This window comes from Camelina sativa, chromosome 3 (assembly GCF_030686135.1).
Source record: "Camelina sativa cultivar CO46 ecotype springtype chromosome 3, ASM3068613v1".
Classification (NCBI taxonomy): domain Eukaryota; kingdom Viridiplantae; phylum Streptophyta; class Magnoliopsida; order Brassicales; family Brassicaceae; genus Camelina; species Camelina sativa.
In genome coordinates, this window is record NC_141882.1 from 6,372,032 (window position 1) to 6,392,417 (window position 20,386).

At 33.9% G+C, this 20,386-nt stretch overlaps 4 protein-coding genes across 8 annotated transcripts; 3 read left to right on the forward strand and 1 right to left on the reverse strand.

Annotated features, from left to right (window-relative positions):
- The first annotated feature begins 172 nt into the window (after window positions 1-172).
- LOC104774285 (putative 2-oxoglutarate-dependent dioxygenase AOP1) lies at window positions 173-1,781 on the forward strand. 4 transcript variants are annotated; one of them, XM_010498930.2, is made up of 4 exons: window positions 173-216; window positions 383-770; window positions 852-1,176; window positions 1,262-1,781. In XM_010498930.2, coding segments are annotated over exons 1-4 (972 nt in total). In that variant the 5' UTR covers window positions 173-215; the 3' UTR covers window positions 1,520-1,781. The 4 variants fall into 4 exon arrangements, with proteins under 4 accessions (XP_010497232.1, XP_087364659.1, XP_087364658.1 ...); XM_087508533.1 differs by having other exon boundaries at window positions 181-220; XM_087508532.1 differs by having other exon boundaries at window positions 181-220; window positions 383-1,176.
- A 597-nt stretch (window positions 1,782-2,378) lies between these two features.
- On the reverse strand, window positions 2,379-4,316 carry LOC104774302 (gibberellin 3-beta-dioxygenase 1). The gene is made up of 2 exons (XM_010498938.3): window positions 3,633-4,316; window positions 2,379-3,066 (listed from the first exon to the last, which is right to left on the reverse strand). The coding sequence occupies exons 1-2, from the start codon at window positions 4,121-4,123 to the stop codon at window positions 2,478-2,480; spliced, it is 1,080 nt and encodes a 359-aa protein (XP_010497240.2). The 5' UTR covers window positions 4,124-4,316; the 3' UTR covers window positions 2,379-2,477.
- A 10,025-nt stretch (window positions 4,317-14,341) lies between these two features.
- LOC104774310 (cyclin-A2-3) lies at window positions 14,342-17,955 on the forward strand. 2 transcript variants are annotated; one of them, XM_087499901.1, is made up of 12 exons: window positions 14,342-14,518; window positions 15,295-15,586; window positions 15,687-15,936; window positions 16,035-16,171; window positions 16,269-16,361; window positions 16,453-16,586; window positions 16,672-16,747; window positions 16,828-16,938; window positions 17,027-17,176; window positions 17,277-17,411; window positions 17,508-17,563; window positions 17,647-17,955. In XM_087499901.1, exons 2-11 carry the CDS (start codon window positions 15,371-15,373, stop codon window positions 17,559-17,561), a joined length of 1,356 nt encoding a protein of 451 aa, XP_087356027.1. In that variant the 5' UTR covers window positions 14,342-14,518; window positions 15,295-15,370; the 3' UTR covers window positions 17,562-17,563; window positions 17,647-17,955. The 2 variants fall into 2 exon arrangements, with proteins under 2 accessions (XP_087356027.1, XP_010497247.2); XM_010498945.3 differs by having other exon boundaries at window positions 14,346-14,518; window positions 16,266-16,361.
- An 825-nt stretch (window positions 17,956-18,780) lies between these two features.
- On the forward strand, window positions 18,781-20,357 carry LOC104778728 (uncharacterized). Its single transcript, XM_087499917.1, has 4 exons — window positions 18,781-19,378; window positions 19,507-19,632; window positions 19,737-19,958; window positions 20,050-20,357. Exons 1-3 carry the CDS (start codon window positions 18,852-18,854, stop codon window positions 19,882-19,884), a joined length of 801 nt encoding a protein of 266 aa, XP_087356043.1. The 5' UTR covers window positions 18,781-18,851; the 3' UTR covers window positions 19,885-19,958; window positions 20,050-20,357.
- The last annotated feature ends 29 nt before the right edge of the window (window positions 20,358-20,386 follow it).

Sequence of the window (20,386 nt, forward strand, 5' to 3'; positions counted from 1 at the left end):
CTATTTCATATGATTGTATTTCTATGTGTGGTAATGTACAGCGACATGAGGATTTTAAAATTGATTCGTACAAGGACGCCAAGGCAAAGCATCTTTACAAACTGGTCTTTTACATGAATTTATCGTATGAAGCATCTTTCATTGTGAGTATATAAACACATCATCGTCTCTCTATTTTCTGTCATATGAGTAAGTAAAATAATAAATATTCTAAGAGTACGTGAGTAATATAGTTTATTTTCAATAAAATAAAATATATATATATATATATATATATAGTTTATTTTCCTGGATCATATATTATGAAGAATATATAGTGTATTATGTTGTATAGTTTCTTTTCTGATTAACTAACTATATATGATGGCATGATGCTTTATAGTGAAAATGGGTGGGAATGAAACTCCAGAGCTTCCGATCATCAACCTTTCTGACAAGAACCTGAAACCGGACACAGAGCTCTGGAACTTAACGAGAGACAGCGTCCGTGAAGCCATGGAACATCATGGATGGTTCGTGGCGGAATACAACAACTTTCCAGCAGAACTTCACCAGTCGATTTTGGAGGCTGCTAAGGAACTACTTGATCTTCCTCCCGAAATCAAGATAAAGAACGAGAACCACAAGGCCGGGCACGGCTACATCACCATGATGTCAGATGGTCAGCTCGTTCATGAAGGCCTCGGTGTTGACCAAGTCAACGATGTTCAACAGTGCCGCCGATTCTCTCGTCTTATGTGGCCTGATCATCATGATAACGACCGTTTCTGGTATTATCTATATATATCAAGTAACTTAACACAATCAAAGTTTCTCCCTACTAGCTATGTCCTTAACGATATATATTATAGTGAAATTGTTCATGCATATGCGAAAATGCAAGCGGATCTGGAGCAACTTGTTATAAGGATGCTCTTCGAGAGCTATAACTTGGAGAAGTATGTAGATAAACACATAGTAGGAACACGGTACCTTCTTAGATTGTTGAAATACAGGAGACTTCCTAATGGAGAACCCAACAGAAAGTTCATATCTCATACGGACAAGAGCTTCATCTCCATCCTCCATCAGAACCACATCACCGGACTCATGTTAAAATCCGAAAGAGAAGATGTTTGGTATCCTTTTACCCCTTCACCAACCCGGTTTGCTGTTATAGCAGGCGATGCCATCATGGTAAGCTGAATATTAACTGTTGATCAGTACTTCAATCATATCGTCATATATGCTGTTAAATTATGTGCGTATATGAACACATCAGGCTTGGAGCAACGACAGAATCAAGGCGTGTTACCACAAGGTTGAGATGGAGAGCGTGGAAACGAGGTACTCATTAGGGTTCTTTTCGTTCCAAGAAGGAATAATATCGACACCAGAGGGGATGGTGGACAAGGACCATCCTTTAGCGTACAAACCATTTCGCCATGATGGACTTCTTGAGTACTATGAGACATTGGAGGCTCATCTCAAGGCTCACCGTACCATGACCAAGGCCTATTGTGGCATCCCACAAACCTGATCATTTTCCACCAAAACCTATCACTTTCTTTATCTTATTAGCAGTAAAGATATCTGCATTTGACTGTGTTTTAGACCTCTTTCTTCTTTTTGGTTCCTACCTTAGAACAAAACTCAAATAGTCAAATGTCTTGTTTTTTCTCTTTTTTTTGTTCGGTTCTATAATAAAATACTACTACCAATGTATATTGTCCGTGGTTGACTCTATAACGGGCCTTGTTTTACGTTAGCGTCGTGGGCTTTAACCAATAGTTTTCAATCTCGATCCTTTTTCTTGCGTTCTTCTGCAGTTGGTTTGGTTTTGTACTTGAGTGGAATTTAAAACCGAACTCCACTTCAAGTCTCCATTATACGAAATAGTTAATTCTTGTCTAATCAATATATCAATTCAGAAAGAAAATTGCATAAACATGGGGGCCTATGTCTTCTTCTGGCACACATCGAGAGAGAAGATATTGCTTGTAAAATTAAGATAAGATAATATAATGTAGAACTATTGTTTTCGTCATTTTCGTTTTCTTTTTGTAGTGTAGACATAGGCTTGTCTTTAGATGTGCTTTGTTATTTTATTTTCAGACAATCTGACAAATAGCAACAAAACAAGACGAATCGTGCTGGGACTCTGAAAATAACACCGTGTAGTTTGTCCTTAATGTTGTAAAATAGATTTTTTTAGTGTTACAATCATAGAATTTCTTTGGGACCCTCAATGCATAATTGCAGAATTATACTAGTTGTATTTTTAATGAGATTCTCATTAGTGGCAACATGTCATGGGACGATTCGAGAAAGTGCTACATGTTTTTTTTTTTTCTTCTTGGGAATTGCAATCTTTTATGTAATGCAATACACGGATACGATTGAGGACAGACAATGATACTACTGAAATCATTTACAGAAATTTTATTAATCAAAATAACTAAGCCGAGCACAAAACTATCAGGTATTAATCTCATGGGTCATTCCTCTCTGTGATTTCTAATCATTGAAAGAGCTTTATTGAAGTGAGTTGCTTTTGTTTGAAGATACTTTTTCCATGTGACGGATCGGTATAGAGGCGATTCAAGAGGGCTAACCAGCTTCGGTACAGGTGATATCTTGATATCAGATTGGGGACCCCAAAGGAAAGCTACAGATAACCGGGCTCTGGTTTGGTTAACCCGAGCGCGGTGCAGCACGCTTTTAAACAATCCGTTGGATAAGATGTGGAAGAGGTCACCGACGTTGACCACGAGCGAGCCAGGTATCGGTGGCACGGTGATCCAACCAAGATCATCACGAAACACTTGTAGACCGGCGGTATTGTTCTGGTACAGAATGGTTAGGAGGGTGGAGTCGGTATGAGCGGCTAGACCCATAGCTCGGTCAGGTTCAGGACAAACCGGGTAGTGATTTAGCTGGAGAGCTGCTTGGGCCCAGCTTAAATCTGCTGAATTGAGACTGGCCCATTCAACGTCTTCTTCGCTGACCCCAAGTGAATTAAGTGCTAACCACATCAGTTTAGAAGCCAACTTTTTCATTCGCTCCTCGTACTCTTCAACGATGTCGCTGTTAATTAAAAACGAATTGTTGTAGTCATCTAATTAGTACAACAGATGAGAGAGTTGACAATAATCAAAACTTTAAAAAATAAAAGGTGCTCCTCAATTTGCATATATACTTAAAATTTTTAATATATTCTGTACGACCTTAGGAAAAAAAAAAAAAGCAAGTTGGAAATTTTTTTGTTTTCTCCGATAAAACTAAAAGAAATATATCTCCAAATCTTGAGGTGGGGTCCACTAACACTAGAGATTTTTTTCATATATGCTCTTCTTAACTCTTAAAATCCCACTAAACTCCGAGGACATGGCAAAAAAATTTCGGTTGCTTCTGTTATCTATGCCCCTTGTTACTACCTATTGGGCGTCCAACGTTTCCGGATGTTTTACCTTAAATGATAATAAAATTGGTCTACGTTTTTATGTTTTTTTTCTCTTCTGTTAAAACTTTTGCATATATAAAAAGACTCGAAACCATGACTTCTATTGGTTATATGTTCTGGGACCGAGCCTGACTACCTTAAGTAGCAATATGTATACAAATGTATTGGATTTGAGTGTATGAATATATACCAGTAGTTGAGGTGATGTTGGGGCCAAAGTTTACGGAAATCGTTGAGAGGAGAACCAGTGATGGTGAAACCTTCGGACCACATTTGCTTATTAAAGAAAGATGCGATACGAGCCACGCCATAGCCGGAGACACCTGTATCCGACCGTGCCGCCTTTAGCTTGCGTTGGACGGGTAGCCCGAAGAGGCTACCGGTGAGAAACTCAACGTCTTGCAGAAGACTCAAAGGCACGCCGTGGTTTGCGATCTGGAAGGCACCCCAAGTTCTACATGCATGGCCGATTTGGTTGGCCGCGTCAGGATGGTCAAGGTCGATGAGAGGGATGGTTTCAACCGCGGTCGGAGGGGAAGGAGCAGCAGCGAAGAGGATATCGTCTTTAGGGGTCCACGAGTAAGAATCCGGGAGCTCACGGAGGGATGTGAAGTCAGGTTGGTGAGAGTGTGGGAGGTGAATGGGATGGCCTCTAAACACATCTGTTAACATTGCAGGCATCTTTGCTCTTGTTTTTCGATTTTCTTAAAAAATTATTAATTTGGAAGATGTTTGTGTATTTTTTTTCTTTATGAAAAAATATAATGTGCTGGGTGATGGTAGAGATTGGAAGAGTTTGAGAGTTTATTTATAGTGGTGGAGTCGAGATCAAGAGAGGAGGCAAAAGCATATGTTAAAGCTCTTGTTTTGGTCCATTCTTATTGGTTTCTCGACTTGTTTATTGGATTAATACGATACGAACAAACCAAACCTCTAGAAAATTATGGAGGTCCCGCCATTTCCTTCTTTTGTAAGAAAAAATTATATAATTTATTATTTGATTTATGCAAGATAAGATACATGTACATGATGAGTTGTCAAACTATATAGAATTCAAATCAATGTTTAGGTATTGTGATAAATTCTATCAGGAGAGATTGTATTCATATGTGTATAGAAGTTAAAACAGTGTTCATTCAAATAATAATCTATAGTTTTAAGAAAGCGATTAATGTGTATACGGCCGGACAAAATATGCAAAACAAAGAAAGAGACAAATCTTTTGTAGTCTTATCACTTATTTTTGTTTATGTTGATTTTGTTATTTCCTCGGTCATTGGAATTAAGTTATATCCAACATATTTCTTGATAACACGCTTCGTGATTTTTTTTCGTCATAACAAAAATCTTATTATCTATTTATCTTTCAAATCGAATTAAAATTTACACAGCAGTCAAATTATATATATATATATACAGTATAATGTATTTTTTTGCCACCACAAATTACTTTTTTTACGTCTAGCGATTGTGGTCAAGTTAGTGTTGATTGATTGAAATCATAATTGTGAAAGGGCGAGACATAAAGAGGAGTGTTTTTGTTTGTGACAAAAGAAGGAACAAAAATAGAAAGGGCCAATGTTGTCCTGTACAAACAATATATAGCTTACTGCAGCAAAGAACAAAATAGCTTATCTTCTTTGATTTTTCTACCAAGAAAAATGGAAAGATTTTCACATGTAATGATTCGGAGTAAAACTTTATAAAATATATCTTTATTCGAACGTTTTTTTTTTTTTTTTTAAACACTTTGGAAGACAATAAATCATTCAACAAAAAAAAATGAATTGAGGATCAACCATTGCATAACAGAGAAAAACACAAAAATACAAACTAGAACATTAGGCACATTATGCAATAGCACAAACTGATAACCTTCGTGAAATCAACCTATAGTTGTCAAGTCTTGAGTGGCCTCACTCATAAGTTTTGCACACCAAAAATTTGCCTCGAATCTAATATGATAGATTGACATTCGATTCGAATGAGATAAGCTTTATCAATATCTATCTTTTTCACTAAAACCAAATTTGATGATGAAGTAAACTGGTTCACCTAGATAGTAAGATAGACTCATTTTACATTGTTAAATTTAAACTAAAGATTAAATTATTTTAATATCGCAGCTACATATTTTTCTGGTTTTAGACGAATTATATGAATTTACTGAATTAATCGTAAAAAATGTTTTTGAAATAATACACAATTTTCCTAAAAAAATTTGAATGTTTTTGTTGGTTTTCTCGTTTATTTTCCAAAAAGAAATTATGAAGAAAAGCCATTCAAACATTGAGGTATAAGTACACACGTGTATTTGTTTTGTATCTTATTATTAACAAAAGATAAATCCAAATTAGTATTTTGTATCGTTTTGTACAAATTCAAACACATAAAGATTAATGTTAGATGAATAAACGGTGGTATGTGTTTAAAATATTCCAATTGTGTGTAGTGGAGGAAAACGTTATCAGCTTTCTTTTTGAATTCAATGTCCTTTTCCGGAACAGTAGTAGTAAATACAATTTACAAGTGTAGTGACCAAAACTTTCAAACATCACTTGCCTTTTCGCTGCCTATTTAAGCCTCTACTGTTTTTGGCTTCTATCTAAATTACAAACTTATTCCTTATCCGCTGATCCAATTTAAAGACAAATTTAACATTCAAATCTTCTGTATATATAAAGAAGATGCACGAAACCAAAATAGTAGATTAATAGTGTGATGGTATATATAATCACTAGTCCCCGATCTTTATTTATTTATTTTGAACATACTTATATATTAGTGCACGTACGTCATAAATCAAAAGGACCCATACATAAAAAAGTTTCGACGGACCAGTTGATTATGTGTACGAATTTGTGATAAAGGAAAATAGTTACAGTTTTTTTTTTTTTTTTTTTTTTTTTTTTTTTACTTTTAGAAGTAATAATAATTACTTTACTTGAAATGGATCAAACGTTGAATCAAATATTGGGAACCAATAAAAAGCGTGGAGATGAATCTCTTTTTCCTCTGGCATCTCAACAAAAGGAAACACTACCCCATTCATTTTCTTTTTAATTTATTTAAATTTGGTCATTTTCGTCTTATTCACATTTTATTTTATTTTTTCTTCTCTTTTAATACTTTTTTTTGTCTTCTTCTATCCGACTTGGCTCTCACTAAGTAAAATATCTACAACACGACAAAATTTACATGGGTCCTTTATTTTATCTCCAACACTAGTCCTTAAGATTAACGCATATATAATGTTCATTAAAAAAAATGGAAAAACATAAACGCACTAATGGTTGTTGTTATCCCTATAATTACTGATTTAATAGAAATATTTCATATTTAATAAGATACGAAATAATTCATGATAAATTGTTATATATGTGTGTCGACAAAAGTTTTAATGATAAAGAATGATAGCTAAACTTATGTTGTTATATAGTGATGGTCTGATGGACTGATGGTAAATGATCTCACACGACGACAATGTCGGAACAAACCTTAACTAATTCACTCGCGCGGGTTTGTTGATGTTTAGTTTTGAATTTTGATAATCGTGAAGCTTGGTATAATGGTACTATATTGTTCTCATTTTCAGGTGTTGCTGATTACGTTAATTGAAAAGAACAAGCCAAATTTAAGTAATATTTATACTAATACACATAACACATGGACATGCACATGCATCATCATCTTCATCATCATCCATGCACGTGCTCCTCACATAATGCTCTCTACATCGCTTTCCAAAATGTCACAAAACAGGATAATTATGATTTTTCATCATAGGTTTAGAGATTGATATCCCGTACCTTGTCTCCCTGCAGTTCTAAGCCCACACCAGAACACACATCTATACGTACGTTATTTCTGTTTATGTGTGTATACGTATGCAATGACCAATGAGCATATATGTGTGTGTGTTGTGTATTTTTGTTATAGCTAGTTGCAGTAAAAAACATTAATATTTAATTTCTCTTATGTAATATATTACTTTTAGAAATCATAGGTCTCGAAAACACTAAATTATTAACAAGATATTAAATTTAGTTACGTATATATATGTTTCATCAATGATTTAATTTTCTTAAAGACGACTGTTGATAAGTAATTTAAGTACAAATATATATTATCTGGTATTATTTGAAATTGTAATGGATAAGTTAATACTACGAATATGTGTTTGGAGTTACATATACAAGGGAAAGACAATATTATATATATATATATGGTGACAGCCAGAATGGGATACTTATCTCTTGGCTTTAAGGGATGTAATACGTTTTTGACATGGATGATAATCATCCACGTGTAATTAAATAAACCCTATCTGGACTTATATTAGGGCTTTTTGTTTCTTATAAGTTATAACTAAATGTACAAACGCCACCTAGAGTTTTGGAATCATATGTCGGACCTAATTTTAACAGTGCCGTCTCTTATTTTAAGCTTGATAACATAACCAGTGATCCAGATTTGTAATAATCATTATGTTTAATAAAATCGAAAAAGAAAGAAAAGTTAGATGCGGTTTGCTTTCAACCTCATTGGATACCATCATTTTCATTGCCATGAGCCTGCCCCATATCTTTTATCCTTAACCTTACATGGATCCCGACATTAATTAACACCACACAGACATCTAATTTAATCTGTTTTTGTTTCTGCATCTATTATATATTCAAATTAGTACATTGAAAGAAAAACCAAAAAAAAAAGTTCAAACGAGTATGGACAAACCTAATAAAACGACAACATTATTGAAATATATCTTTTTTGCCCAACATATTACGATCACGTCAAACCAAACGACTCTAGAATATATATCAACTAGTTTACTTTATATCTATAGTAAACTTTTACCGATGACTCCAAAGTAAACTATCACCGCAAATCATTTTTTTTTTTATCTCTGTTCTGTTGTTTGAACTTCGGAAAATTTGTTAAAGTAAACAATGTCTATGTTTATATATATAGCACAATAAAATTGGTATATATATTGTGTAGTAGTTTGGTTTTATATCCATTTTAAATATGTAAAATATATCGGTTTTACTGAAGTTATATATCAAAACCACTTAATCAGCCAGTTCACGTGCCTTGTTACTCTTGAAATTGATTGTGATCTGAAGTATGTTTGTTGTCGAAATGACAAGCAGATTCTCTTTCTCAAATCTGAGAGCAAAAAATAGTGCTAACACACTTCTTTTTGTGCCTGTTACTCTTAGTTACGTAAAGACCAGTTTCAAATGTATGATGAAAAAAATATATATGTATTATGAAAGAGGGTGCTTTAAAAATTTTATAATAATACTTATTTTTCCATTCGGGTTCATAACTAATAATATTGTTAAACGTCTTTTAACCAAAACAAAAAAAAGCGAAGCTATCGTTAGAGTTATTTTTTTAAATAGTGACAAAGTGCTTAACTCTTTAACAAAATACATTATAACACGTACGTCTTAAACCAATCACCATGGTTCATACGGTTAGGGTCCGGCATACAATAACGAAAAAGTATTTGATGATCCTTTCTAACTATCTTCATTGATTGATAAAACTAGTAAAATATAAATGAGAGAGGCCCAGATACAATTTTTATTAGTGCACATGAAAGAGAGATGTTAAATGAAGATAGTTAAAGTTTGGATGAATTAGGACCAAGTTAAGTTCATGAATCTTGTGTAGAGGTAGGCTGTGAGTGTGAGGGCGATCTAGTTTAGCAAGCTTGTTTCAAAGTAGATACTCCATTAATGTTATCGACGAAATGAGGAGCAGATTTCTAAACCGATATATGTATAATAGCCTCATGAAGCGTATACTGTTACTTAATTCCTTGTTAATTACAACTTTTCTTTCCACAAGGGTGAAATTGAATCATTTATTTAAGACTATACTTATAACAAATTATATGTTTCCTCTCAGTTATTAACTGGTTATTACTTATTACTGTCTTTTTACTCTTAATTAAGATTATTAGTCTTTTGTGATTGAACTGTTGTTCACTTGTTTACATAATTCTTACTCCAGTTAGCAGTGACGAAAATTGAAGGCCGCTTATTTGATAAGTGTTGTTGTGTCAGTCCATAAAGTCCAAAAATAAAACATAGATTAACATATATGTAACATTGATAAAGATCGATATTTCTAGAAACGCTTCAAATAATTGCCAAAAAAACGTGCACCTTCAGTCTTTAATATGTTATTATATTGTTACTATAAAGATGTCAAAATTGCAATTTCCAATGTTAGAAGTGATGAGGAAACATGAAGGAGAGCATTTCTTTGTCGCTCACAATATTTATTTATTTTCAAAAGTATGACATAATAAATAAATTTTGAAAATAACATCAAAAATGTCATATACACACCTCTAATCCGTATATAAGACTATATCAATAAATGAAAATGTCATATTTAAAATACATAATTAATTTACACAAATTTCATATTTATGTTTAAATTTTCGATGTATTATAAAAGAAGAAGAATCACAAAATGATCATTCATCGCATATACTAATACTAGATCATATGAATTAGCATTTATTTATTGTCTTGCTTTTGTCACTTGAAAGAGAAAAATTAAGTTTGATATAGGAATTAGTTATCCTCGTTTACTTACATTTTCTCTTTATAATATACTTCTTTTGCCGATTAAGTTATCGAGTACTGTGCTGTAGTTTTTTTTGTTTTGTTTTTGTCAACTTGGTCTAGTTAAAATTACCCCTTTAGCTGACAATGATAAAGGCCTCCCTTCTCAAATTTTATCTTTTATGTCAGTCCACAGTTCATAGTTCATACGTATTATTTAGATTATATATATCCACTTCTGTTTTGAAAATCTCCATGTAGCACCAATTACACACCATAAAATTGGTAAATTATCTTTTCTATTTCGATTAACAATTAATTTCACCTAACATCGATTATTTAATTATGTCTATTTATACTGATTATTTTTGGAACCAAATATAAATTAAATATTTTTTATTATTTAGACATTTAAATTAATACTTTATGATGTTTTACAATAACTAATGTATAATTTTTTGATAAAAATCATAAAATTTTATTTTATGTGTTTACCATCATTTCAAAAATAATACTATAGTTTTATATTTTATCTAAAATTTCTTTTAACATAAATAAAATTTATATATTATTATGTATATAAATAAAATTATGTTTTTATGTGTTTATCGTCATTTCAAAGATAACACTATAATTTTATATTTTATCTAAAATTTCTTTTAACATAAATAGAATTATACATATATTTAGTATTATATATATATATATTTTAATTAATTTAATAAAATAATTCTAAAACTAGTCCCCGATTAATCTCCATTTAATTCTTAATTGTCTCGTTAGGCGCAAAGCCCATCCCGACCGCCCAACTAGCGCCTAACGATTTCTAAAATAGACAACAGTTTACAATTTGCAATAGAAAATTGGAAAAATTGTTTTGTGGCAGAAAATATAAACTTCAATCTATAAATATGAAGAGGTGGAAATGACATCCTCTCAATATTTACCTACACAATTCTGTTTAAAGTTGTGTTAGAAACAAGTTAAGTACTCTCTCTGTCTCACATAGTTTGATGTTTAGTATATTTCACACATATTAAGGCAAAAAAATATAATTAATTCATTATTTACTTTTTCTTTCAATTGGGTAAAGTTCTACGTTTTCTCTATCTCATCTCTCTTACTTTTCCACCTTTTACTCAAATAAATAATAAAAAAAAAAGAAAAATATATATTAAATTTTTGAAAACATCAATAGAAACAAAGAAAATTCCCTAAAATATCAAAGTATTTGGGACAGAGGAAGTATGTGTTTACCTTATTGTTTGAGTAAGTGTGTTAAATTTAATAATATATGAAAGTTGTGAAAGAAGATGAGAATGGTAGAGAAGAGTAATAAATAAATGATAAACAATAAAAAGTAACCATTTGTCATGTTGTTTCTCGATATCTGTAGCACACACTTGTTCAGTGCCTCTTCGAACCACCCCATCGCCATTGGAGCTTTCGAGACAGATAGATATGTCTAATGTTCTCAATCTCATTCCTAAGGTTTTCCATTCATTGATGTGTCTGGATTCACGTTTGTCAGATCGTCTCCATTGTGTCTCCATTGTGTCAAATGCTCGCCCTTGTCACCTCCTTAATGTGACAATATCACTGGTCACATGAAACGATCGTGATTTTTAATTATTATTATAATGACCCCAGTCCCCATCTTAGCTGTATAAATATAATAATAGAAACCACGGATCAACTAACCTCAACAACTGATCTCAAATTGATACGGACAAGCCTTGCAACTTTCGAAATCTGGTGGAGAGATGTATTGTATATACGTTTGACCAGCTTCCTCCTGCAACATATAGATGGAATGTGAGCAGGCTCATTCGAACAGTTTGAGCGCCATCTATGTCCCATGGGAATGTAAAAATTTAAAGCTAGAGGAAGTTACCCTATAGTCTATAGAGAATTTGCAAAGAGAATTAATCTCTTCAATGAAATTTGTATTGGGCGCATCTGCCATAGTCAGATCAAACATGCATCTGCCAATGAGCTCGTAGAAGAGACATTTTAACTATTACTCGGTGGCAACCGCTTTGACCAACAGGGGTGGTGGACCAAACATTATACTTGGCTGAGCAATTGGTTACGGCCCGTTTTCGCTTTGGGCCAATATATTTTACAATATATATAACCAGCAACAATACTCAGCAGTAAAATAAATTAAAAATTTTAGATCCATTTTTCCCACAGTTCTCTTTTTTTTTGGCTTATTCTTTTCTTTTTTTAGTCAAACCAAATTATTATTTTTTCCTAAAATTTTCAAATTTAAAGCCAATAGGTTGGATAGTTAGAGAGACCAAAACCATGATGGTTTTTACCTTTTTATAGAGGAGTAGGCGAGAGTAGCCTAAGCTTTTTATAACAACTAGTATTACTCAAGTGCTCGTTAGTGCGATCGACATACATTATGTGGTGTAAACAATCACTAAAAGAATTGTGTGTTTTAAAAGAGATTGCAATACCCTGGTTGATCTAGTCAGAGAATAGAAAAACAACTTTGGAAATTGGAACATAATCCAGTTTGCATGGAATCCGAGATCGGCAAATAAGACATATTTATCAAAAAAAAAAAACGTAACTATCAGTTGAAGAATAATGCAAGTTTCATTGTTCATTCATTTTTCATATCTCTTGGTTGCATTTTCGGATGTTAACTAAATAAATGGTTTCACATATCTTGCTAACGTCCACTATATAACGACGAAGGGACCATCGGCCTCAAAAACACAACATAAAACAAAGGCAAATAAATTTCTTTTTTTTTTTTTTTTAAAGCCATGGTTACAATTGTACTCACGTGATAGTACTCTAGAATTTTAAAGTAGTAGTAGATATGGACCACCAAACATATCCATTATGTTAAAATCCATTTGTCTATCAATTCATGGTCTAACAAAATGTAGTAAATGCGGTAAGGGGGGAATGGAGGGAAAAGCTGAGTTCAAAACTTGAAACTGGACCAACCATAGTACTATACAGTAAAATTTGTATGAGTATAAATAAACCTTATATCTCTCTTTAACTTTTTTTTCTTATTGTGTGACTTTGTTTGTGTTTTTGAATATAAACTAGATCTACCTTTTTGGATTTAAACATTATTAGGGCCATGACTTCTTGTTGTTTTACGTCCATCTCTCACTAGCATTTTTAAGGTCAATTATTAAACTTTAGACTTTAGAGTAAGTAAGTCATATAAAACAATAAAGACTTTCGGATACACAATACACAACCAAGTTTTGATTTAAATTCAAAACTCGTAAGAGCTTGATTATATAATCACGTGTAGTAACTAATTTCAAAAGAAATTATGATTGACTCATCATGCTATCAAAAAGGATTTGAAGAAAATATCTTTGCTGAACTCTCAGAAATGTTCTTAAACATTAAATTTGTGATATAACTATAACTTTTTCCCCAATCCCAGTTGTGATTTTTAAAAGTATTTTTTCAAATAGTTGATCATTATTAATATACATCATGGTTAAAGTATTATAACTATCTTCATTCTACAATCATTTATATTGTTACTGTTATAAACAAAAGATTACTACATAACAAGAGCAAACAAAGTTGTGACAAGAAACATCAACAAAATTCTAAAAAGCAAGAAGACGAAGCTAAGGCCAGAAGGAACAAGATCTCTGCAGCATCTTAACATATACACCACTCCACTCGGCACGGCACTCACGATGTAGTTTTATCGTTGTTGGGACCTTCGATTTGGACTGTTTTTTTTTTTTTTTTTTTGGTGGTAATTTAAGCGATTTGCTACAAAAGTGAAAAAGGAAAAAAAAAATCATGTGAACCCAAAAAAAGAAAAACAAAAAATGAAAACAAAAAGTTGTAATAATGGCTAGGGGATTTCTACTTGTAGCTCGGTGGCTTCTCATTAAATCAGTAAACGGTGTGGAATTAATGGCACATATACCATTGTACGTAAAAAAGGATAATAAATGTGGCAAATTAAAAATCACATTTATACCCAAATTATTACCCATATCTCACGGGGTTCATCACCCAAATCTATGTTTAAGCTACTAAATTCATATAATTAAGGACTAATTAAACTAACTCAACTTTTTCCCCAATAAACTCACTTCGTTTTCGTCTCTCTCTCTCTCTCTCCCCCATATGGACTTATGGTCAACACTCAACAGGTCAATTTTTTTTTTTTTTTTTTTTTAATTTCATTCTTCTCTGTACATAAAAATAATGTTTTCTTTTTGAAAAACACTGTTTTAATGTCGTTAGTAAAGTTTTATATATATATATATATATATATATATATATATATTTTTTTTTTAATTATTTCTAAATGTGTCTTCTTTATCGTTTAAACCACACTAGTGTTGTGTGTGTCTCCGTTCATTCGCAAAGACGGTCTCTTTCCCTAAAGAGCGGATTCACCATCTCGATCTGTGTCCAAAGCTCCTATCTTTTTTCTTCTTCTCCTGAAGGTTTTTTTCTGGAGCTTTCTCAGGTTCTCTAATCTCTCAGTCTTTTAACTTAATTTTGGTTAAGAAAGTTTTGATATTTATGCTTGCTTGTTCATCCACGTTATCGGCATTTCGTTTGCGTATGAGCCGCCGCAAGTTTTCAACTTTTTATGTTTTTTTTTTCGGATTTCTTGCAAAGATGCCCATGTTTGTAAGGGTTTCTTAAGTTAGAATGTGAAGAAAAAAGAAGAGAATGTGAGTTGATTTTAAGGCATAGGGTTTTGTGGGTTTCTTTGAGATTTCTTTAGATGTTGAAGCTCTGATTCATGGGTTTGCTTAGGTTTCTCACGATCTGTTCGTTTTCCCAAGAAAATGTGGCTGAGAAAATATTTATAAACCCCCCAACATAGAAAGGAAGAGTAGTTGGATTCTCGAATATTGATTTTCCTAATATTTTTTCTCCATATTTTTAGAGTGATATTTTCTTTTAGATTTTGTAAAATTGAGGTTCTTTTCTGCATTACTGTTTGCATTGTTCGATAAGGAAATCAAATAACTTTTTGATTCTACCATTGAAACTTACGGAGTTTTGAAAACAAAAAAGTTTGAACCTTTGGAGCTTGTATGTATCTTCTATTGATACTATTGGTTCAGTGGACCAAAATTTTCCTGGAAAGTTTCCAAAAAATCTAGTTGGTTCTAGTTTTGAGTCAATCTGGCCATCTTTTTTTTATATGCATTGTTTGCAGATGAGCAATCTGATCTCTCTATTGCATTAAAGGTTGATCTTTTTGTCTTCTCTTGTCTTTCAATTTGACAGATCGGGAGGAAGATGATGCAGGCCTAAGACTCAAAGACTTCTTCAAGGCTGTGTCTTCTCGTGGGATTTTTATAACATGGGGAAGGAAAATGATGTGTCTCGTCCATTCACTCGTGCCCGTGCCTCTGCTTTGCGCGCTGCAGAAATGACTTCTACTACACAGAATCAACAGAGAGCAAACGCAAAAAGACCAGCCTTGGAGGATACAAGAGCCACTGCACCTAACAAGAGGAGGAAGCGAGTGGCTCTAGGGGAGATTACAAATGTTAACTCCAATGCAGATATACTTGAGGTTGTTAAAACTACATTCTGTTTCTTTATAGTGTTTGGCTTCCTGTGATATCTTGTGAAGTAAAACATGCATCTCTGGAACATGGGTTTTGCCATTTCAGGCCAAAGACATTAAGCAGATAAAGAAAGGACGGGGACGGGGATTTGGGAGTTCATCCCAGTTGACATCTTCTGTAACTTCAGAAGTCACAGATCTTCAGTCCGGGACCGATACAAAAGTAGAAGTTGTATCAATTACAGCAGGAGGAAACCTGTCTATCTGTAAAGGCACAAATGACACAGCTGATAACTGTACTGAGAAGTGGAATTTCAAATTGCCCCCAAGACCACTTGGGAGATCAGCTTCTACAGGTGATCTATATGACACAAATTTTCTTGTGATTAGTTCCTATTGTATAAAGGAGTGGTCTTTACTCACTTATAAATCCTTTTTCTGCAAATGGTTGCAGCTGAGAAAAGTGCTGTTATTGGTAGTTCAACTGTACCAGAAATCCCGAAATTTGTAGACATTGATTCAGATGACAAGGATCCTTTATTGTGTTGCCTCTACGCCCCTGAAATCTACTACAATTTGCGTGTTTCAGAGGTAATTCCTAAGCTTTGGTAGCCTCTAATGAAATTTGTTAAGCCAACGCATTGGAAGTTTTATTCCTTCTGCTTCTGTGTCACTTCTCTTCTAGCAGCTTAAACGCAGACCAGTTCCTGACTTTATGGAGAGAGTACAGAAGGATGTCACCCAGTCCATGCGAGGGATTCTGGTTGATTGGCTTGTGGAGGTTAGTGTGAAGTTTCACTTTTGATGCTAACTTTTGTAGCTTCTATGCCCTTCTCCGGGTTCTCACAAAAAATGCCTGATTTCAATCACAGGTCTCTGAGGAATACACACTTGTTCCTGATACTCTCTACCTCACAGTGTATCTCATAGACTGGTTCCTCCATGGAAACTACGTGCAAAGACAGCAACTTCAACTGCTCGGCATCACTTGCATGCTAATTGCCTCGTATGTTCCTCTCAAATCTCACCAGTAAATCTCGTCTCAAAAGTTAAACTAAACTTATATTTGTTTATACTTTAAAACTTTACAGGAAGTATGAGGAAATCTGTGCGCCACGCATTGAGGAGTTTTGCTTCATTACGGATAACACCTACACAAGAGATCAGGTATACCGAGATTGTTGTCTAAAAACTTAGAAAAGGAAGTGTGTAATGTACTAATGTGTTACTGGAATCTTGATGTGCAGGTTTTGGAAATGGAGAACCAAGTACTTAAGCATTTTAGCTTTCAAATATTTACTCCCACTCCAAAAACGTTCCTCAGGAGATTTATCAGAGCAGCGCACGCCTCTCACCTGGTAATGCATTTTGCAATTTGCTCACCTATCTCTTCTTATTACAAAGTTTAGTAGAAAGACTGACGATGTTTGATTGCTGATTCGGCAGAGCCCGAGCCTTGAAGTCGAGTTTCTAGCCAGCTATCTAACGGAGTTGACATTAATAGACTACCATTTCTTGAAGTTTCTTCCTTCCGTCGTTGCTGCTTCAGCGGTTTTTCTTGCCAAGTGGACATTGGACCAATCAAACCACCCATGGGTCTGTAATGTTGCTTCTCTTTCTTTATATCTTTCTTTATATCCAGACACAGTTTAGTTCCACAAAATGTTAACCTTCTTTTTTTCTTTGTTGCCTGCAGAATCCAACACTTGAGCATTACACAACGTACAAAGCGGCGGATCTGAAAGCATCTGTGCATGCCTTACAAAATTTGCAGCTTAACACCAACGGTTGCCCCTTAAGTGCTATACGCATGAAGTATAGACAAGAGAAAGTAAGCTTATACAGTTAAAACCACATACAAAGACCTGTTTGGTATTGTTTATATTTGGTTTCCTTGATTCTCATAAGACTTATTTTGGATTTGCAGTTCAAATCTGTGGCGGTTCTCATGTCTCCAAAGCTACTTGACACCCTATTCTGAAGGTTTTAACTCCTAACCGATAATAGATTTGTCACATTGGCCCATTTCGTCTTCATTCATCTATTACTCTTTGTTCATAAAACAGTTCCCACAGTCCCACTCATCTAATACCTTTTCTTCCTGGATACGATGGTATCATCTCCGGGAAGACCTAGCCGTAGTTCGGTTATTGCGAGTCCAAGAATACTACTCTCATTCGCCATTTCCTTGATACTTTTGGTTGAAGTATATTGGTGTGTTAATGTGTTTGAACTTTATTATGTTACCACTTTATATGTTATCATGGGAACATAAAACGATGCCGTCTGAGACAAGCTCGTTTAACATTGATTTATCTTGTCGGCCCCATATAAAGATCTTGTCGAAACCTTTTATGACATTTTCTTTTCATCCCTTTGCCGCTTCGTGTTTAAATGTCGATGATATGGATCCGTTGATTCGACAAATCGGACGGCTATGCTCTTGCATGTTACCGACAAAGTAGGCTTTCTTTCTCAGCCGTGGATCATAATTAAACACATTAGTGTATCTCTCTATTGGACATCCCATGTTGTGTGATTTGTTATGTCTCTCCCATTCTTTTAATCAACGACATAAATCTAAAACAACATATTCATGGTCGAATATACGATAGTGCACATTAAAATCTACGTATATTTTTTAAATACTCATGTTTCTTGACAACCGAACACGTGTTACTCAAGGCTAAGACAAGTTATATATGGCGAACGCCCACACGAAGTAAATTATTTTCATTTTTTTCTACCCGTAAACGTAACACAGGGCGTATATAATTTTATATATGATTTTCGACCCAAAAAATGTATTTTGTATATATACTTATGTAGTATATAGTTTATGCAATTCACACATGCGCCCGACACTTTCATTAGTTACATTACATTACACATAAATTAGTCGAGACTTTTGGTTATTTGCATGAATACCTGAGACTTCTGATATTCACAAATCACACACCTACCCCGGCACTTTCGTTATTTACACATGTATGCCATTTTTTTTGTCAGTTTGTAACGAATTGGAAACGGAACTGATTACGATGACAGGAATAATTCCATTTTTTTAAAATAGATATTCCCATATCTTTGTATCTCCAGTTGCACATTTTTGGAATGTGCATATATTAGTTGATATGGATACGCAAGATTTTCCATTTATGCGATTAGTTATATTTCCTTGTACACATTTTCTAGGTGTTGATCGATCATGTAAAAGTGCATACATATATTGTCGGCCAATGAAAAACACAACACGCGCGACTTTGTGACAATGGTGCGCGAAACCCACAATGATAATGATGAGCACGTCATCGACGTTACAACCGATTACGATTCTACGCCAGGATTGTCTTTGTACGTTACAACCGATTACGATTCTACGCCAGGATCGTCTTTGTACGTTACAACCGATGAAGAAACCCACAATGATAATGATGAGCACGTCATCGACATTACAACCGATGACGATACTTCTTCGCCAGGATCGTCTTTGGACCAGGGGAGCTATTCTTCATTAAGCTCGCCTCTGTCTACTGATGACGGAACTTCAGATGACGGTGCAAGTTCATCATCTACGAGAGGCTGTGATAGTTTTTGGAATACATTGGAATTAGTAGTCACTTTGGTTCACATTGTTGCAGCATTAGTAATTTTGACTCTGGCAGAAGATGAACATCCACACGCACTTTTGTTAGCATGGCTCATCGGTTACACTTGTGGGTGTATTACCATTGCGCTCCTTATTATCCTTTCGCTTCTCCGCAAGTATAACCAAGTTGGGGTTTACTCAAGGTCGAGGTATAATAATCCCATAATAATTCCTATTTAATTCTGTTGAAAGCAAAACTATAGTATGTTTCTTTTGTTGTTATTCGAAATCAATGGGTTTAGTTAGCCAAATCAAAATAAACAAATATTGGTGGCAGAGTGGATAGAGTGATGGAGGTTTTGAAGATTGGGGTTGAATGTTTATTTTTTGTGTGGTTAATCTTGGGGATTGTATGGATTTGTGATGCACAGTCATCTCCTACCGATGCTCCTAAACTCCACAGGTTCAACTCACAATCATATCCCAAAAGAGAATTAATTTGTTAAATTATCCCTAACTTATTAATCAGTATAACTCACTGTTGTCTTCTTGATTACACTTTTGCAGGTTATGTGTAGGCTTCATTGCTTTCAGTTGCATTAGATATGCATTTACACTTCTATTATGTGCAGTTTATATCTTTTTTTTTTTTTTTTATCTCATAGAATTTGTTCACGAGTGTTTTGGAACATTATTTCTCATCTATGGTAGATAATAAGTTGTGAGAAAAATGATGTAGATTCTCTTTGCGGTGGTGGATTATATTTTCAGAGACCGAGCCCTGATGATGTGAGTAATCTAATACTACTATACTGTGTTTAATTTAAAGAAGCCAGTTTTTTTTTTTTTTTTTTTTCATTATTTTAATGATGGTGTGCAGTGTTGTTGCATATGCTTGGAGAAATTTGGAGAGGAAGAAAGACTAGTAATAAGGAAACTTGAATGCTCACACTTATTTCATTCGAAGTGTATAGACAAATGGCTGAGAGTCAAATCGACATGCCCTCTCTGTCAATCACTGGTTAGGGATTGATGATATGTGGTTAAGGTCTTTTGCGGAAGGTTTTTTTTTTTTTTTTTTTTGTTATTATTCAAAACATCCCTATTATCATTTGTAAAATCGTTTAAGTAATAAACCTTGGTTTTGTAAGAAATTATAAGAATAAGAGTTACGAGAATATGACCAAATTAATTCATTTAAAAAATGTTAAAATTGT

Bases quoted from the DNA above. Each gene is read 5' to 3' on its own strand.
- LOC104774285 (XM_087508531.1), top strand. The intron at 1,177-1,261 runs GTAAGCTGAATA...TGAACACATCAG, and splicing joins TAGCAGGCGATGCCATCATG to GCTTGGAGCAACGACAGAAT.
- LOC104774302 (XM_010498938.3), bottom strand. From the start codon at position 4,123: ATGCCTGCAATGTTAACAGATGTGTTTAGAGGCCATCCCATTCACCTC. The intron at 3,067-3,632 runs GTATATATTCAT...TTTAATTAACAG, and splicing joins CAACATCACCTCAACTACTG to CGACATCGTTGAAGAGTACG.
- LOC104774310 (XM_010498945.3), top strand. From the start codon at position 15,371: ATGGGGAAGGAAAATGATGTGTCTCGTCCATTCACTCGTGCCCGTGCC. The intron at 16,939-17,026 runs GTAATGCATTTT...CTGATTCGGCAG, and splicing joins CAGCGCACGCCTCTCACCTG to AGCCCGAGCCTTGAAGTCGA. The intron at 17,177-17,276 runs GTCTGTAATGTT...TGTTGCCTGCAG, and splicing joins ACCAATCAAACCACCCATGG to AATCCAACACTTGAGCATTA.
- LOC104778728 (XM_087499917.1), top strand. From the start codon at position 18,852: ATGGTGCGCGAAACCCACAATGATAATGATGAGCACGTCATCGACGTT. The intron at 19,379-19,506 runs GTATAATAATCC...TATTGGTGGCAG, and splicing joins GGGGTTTACTCAAGGTCGAG to AGTGGATAGAGTGATGGAGG. The intron at 19,633-19,736 runs GTTCAACTCACA...ACACTTTTGCAG, and splicing joins GATGCTCCTAAACTCCACAG to GTTATGTGTAGGCTTCATTG.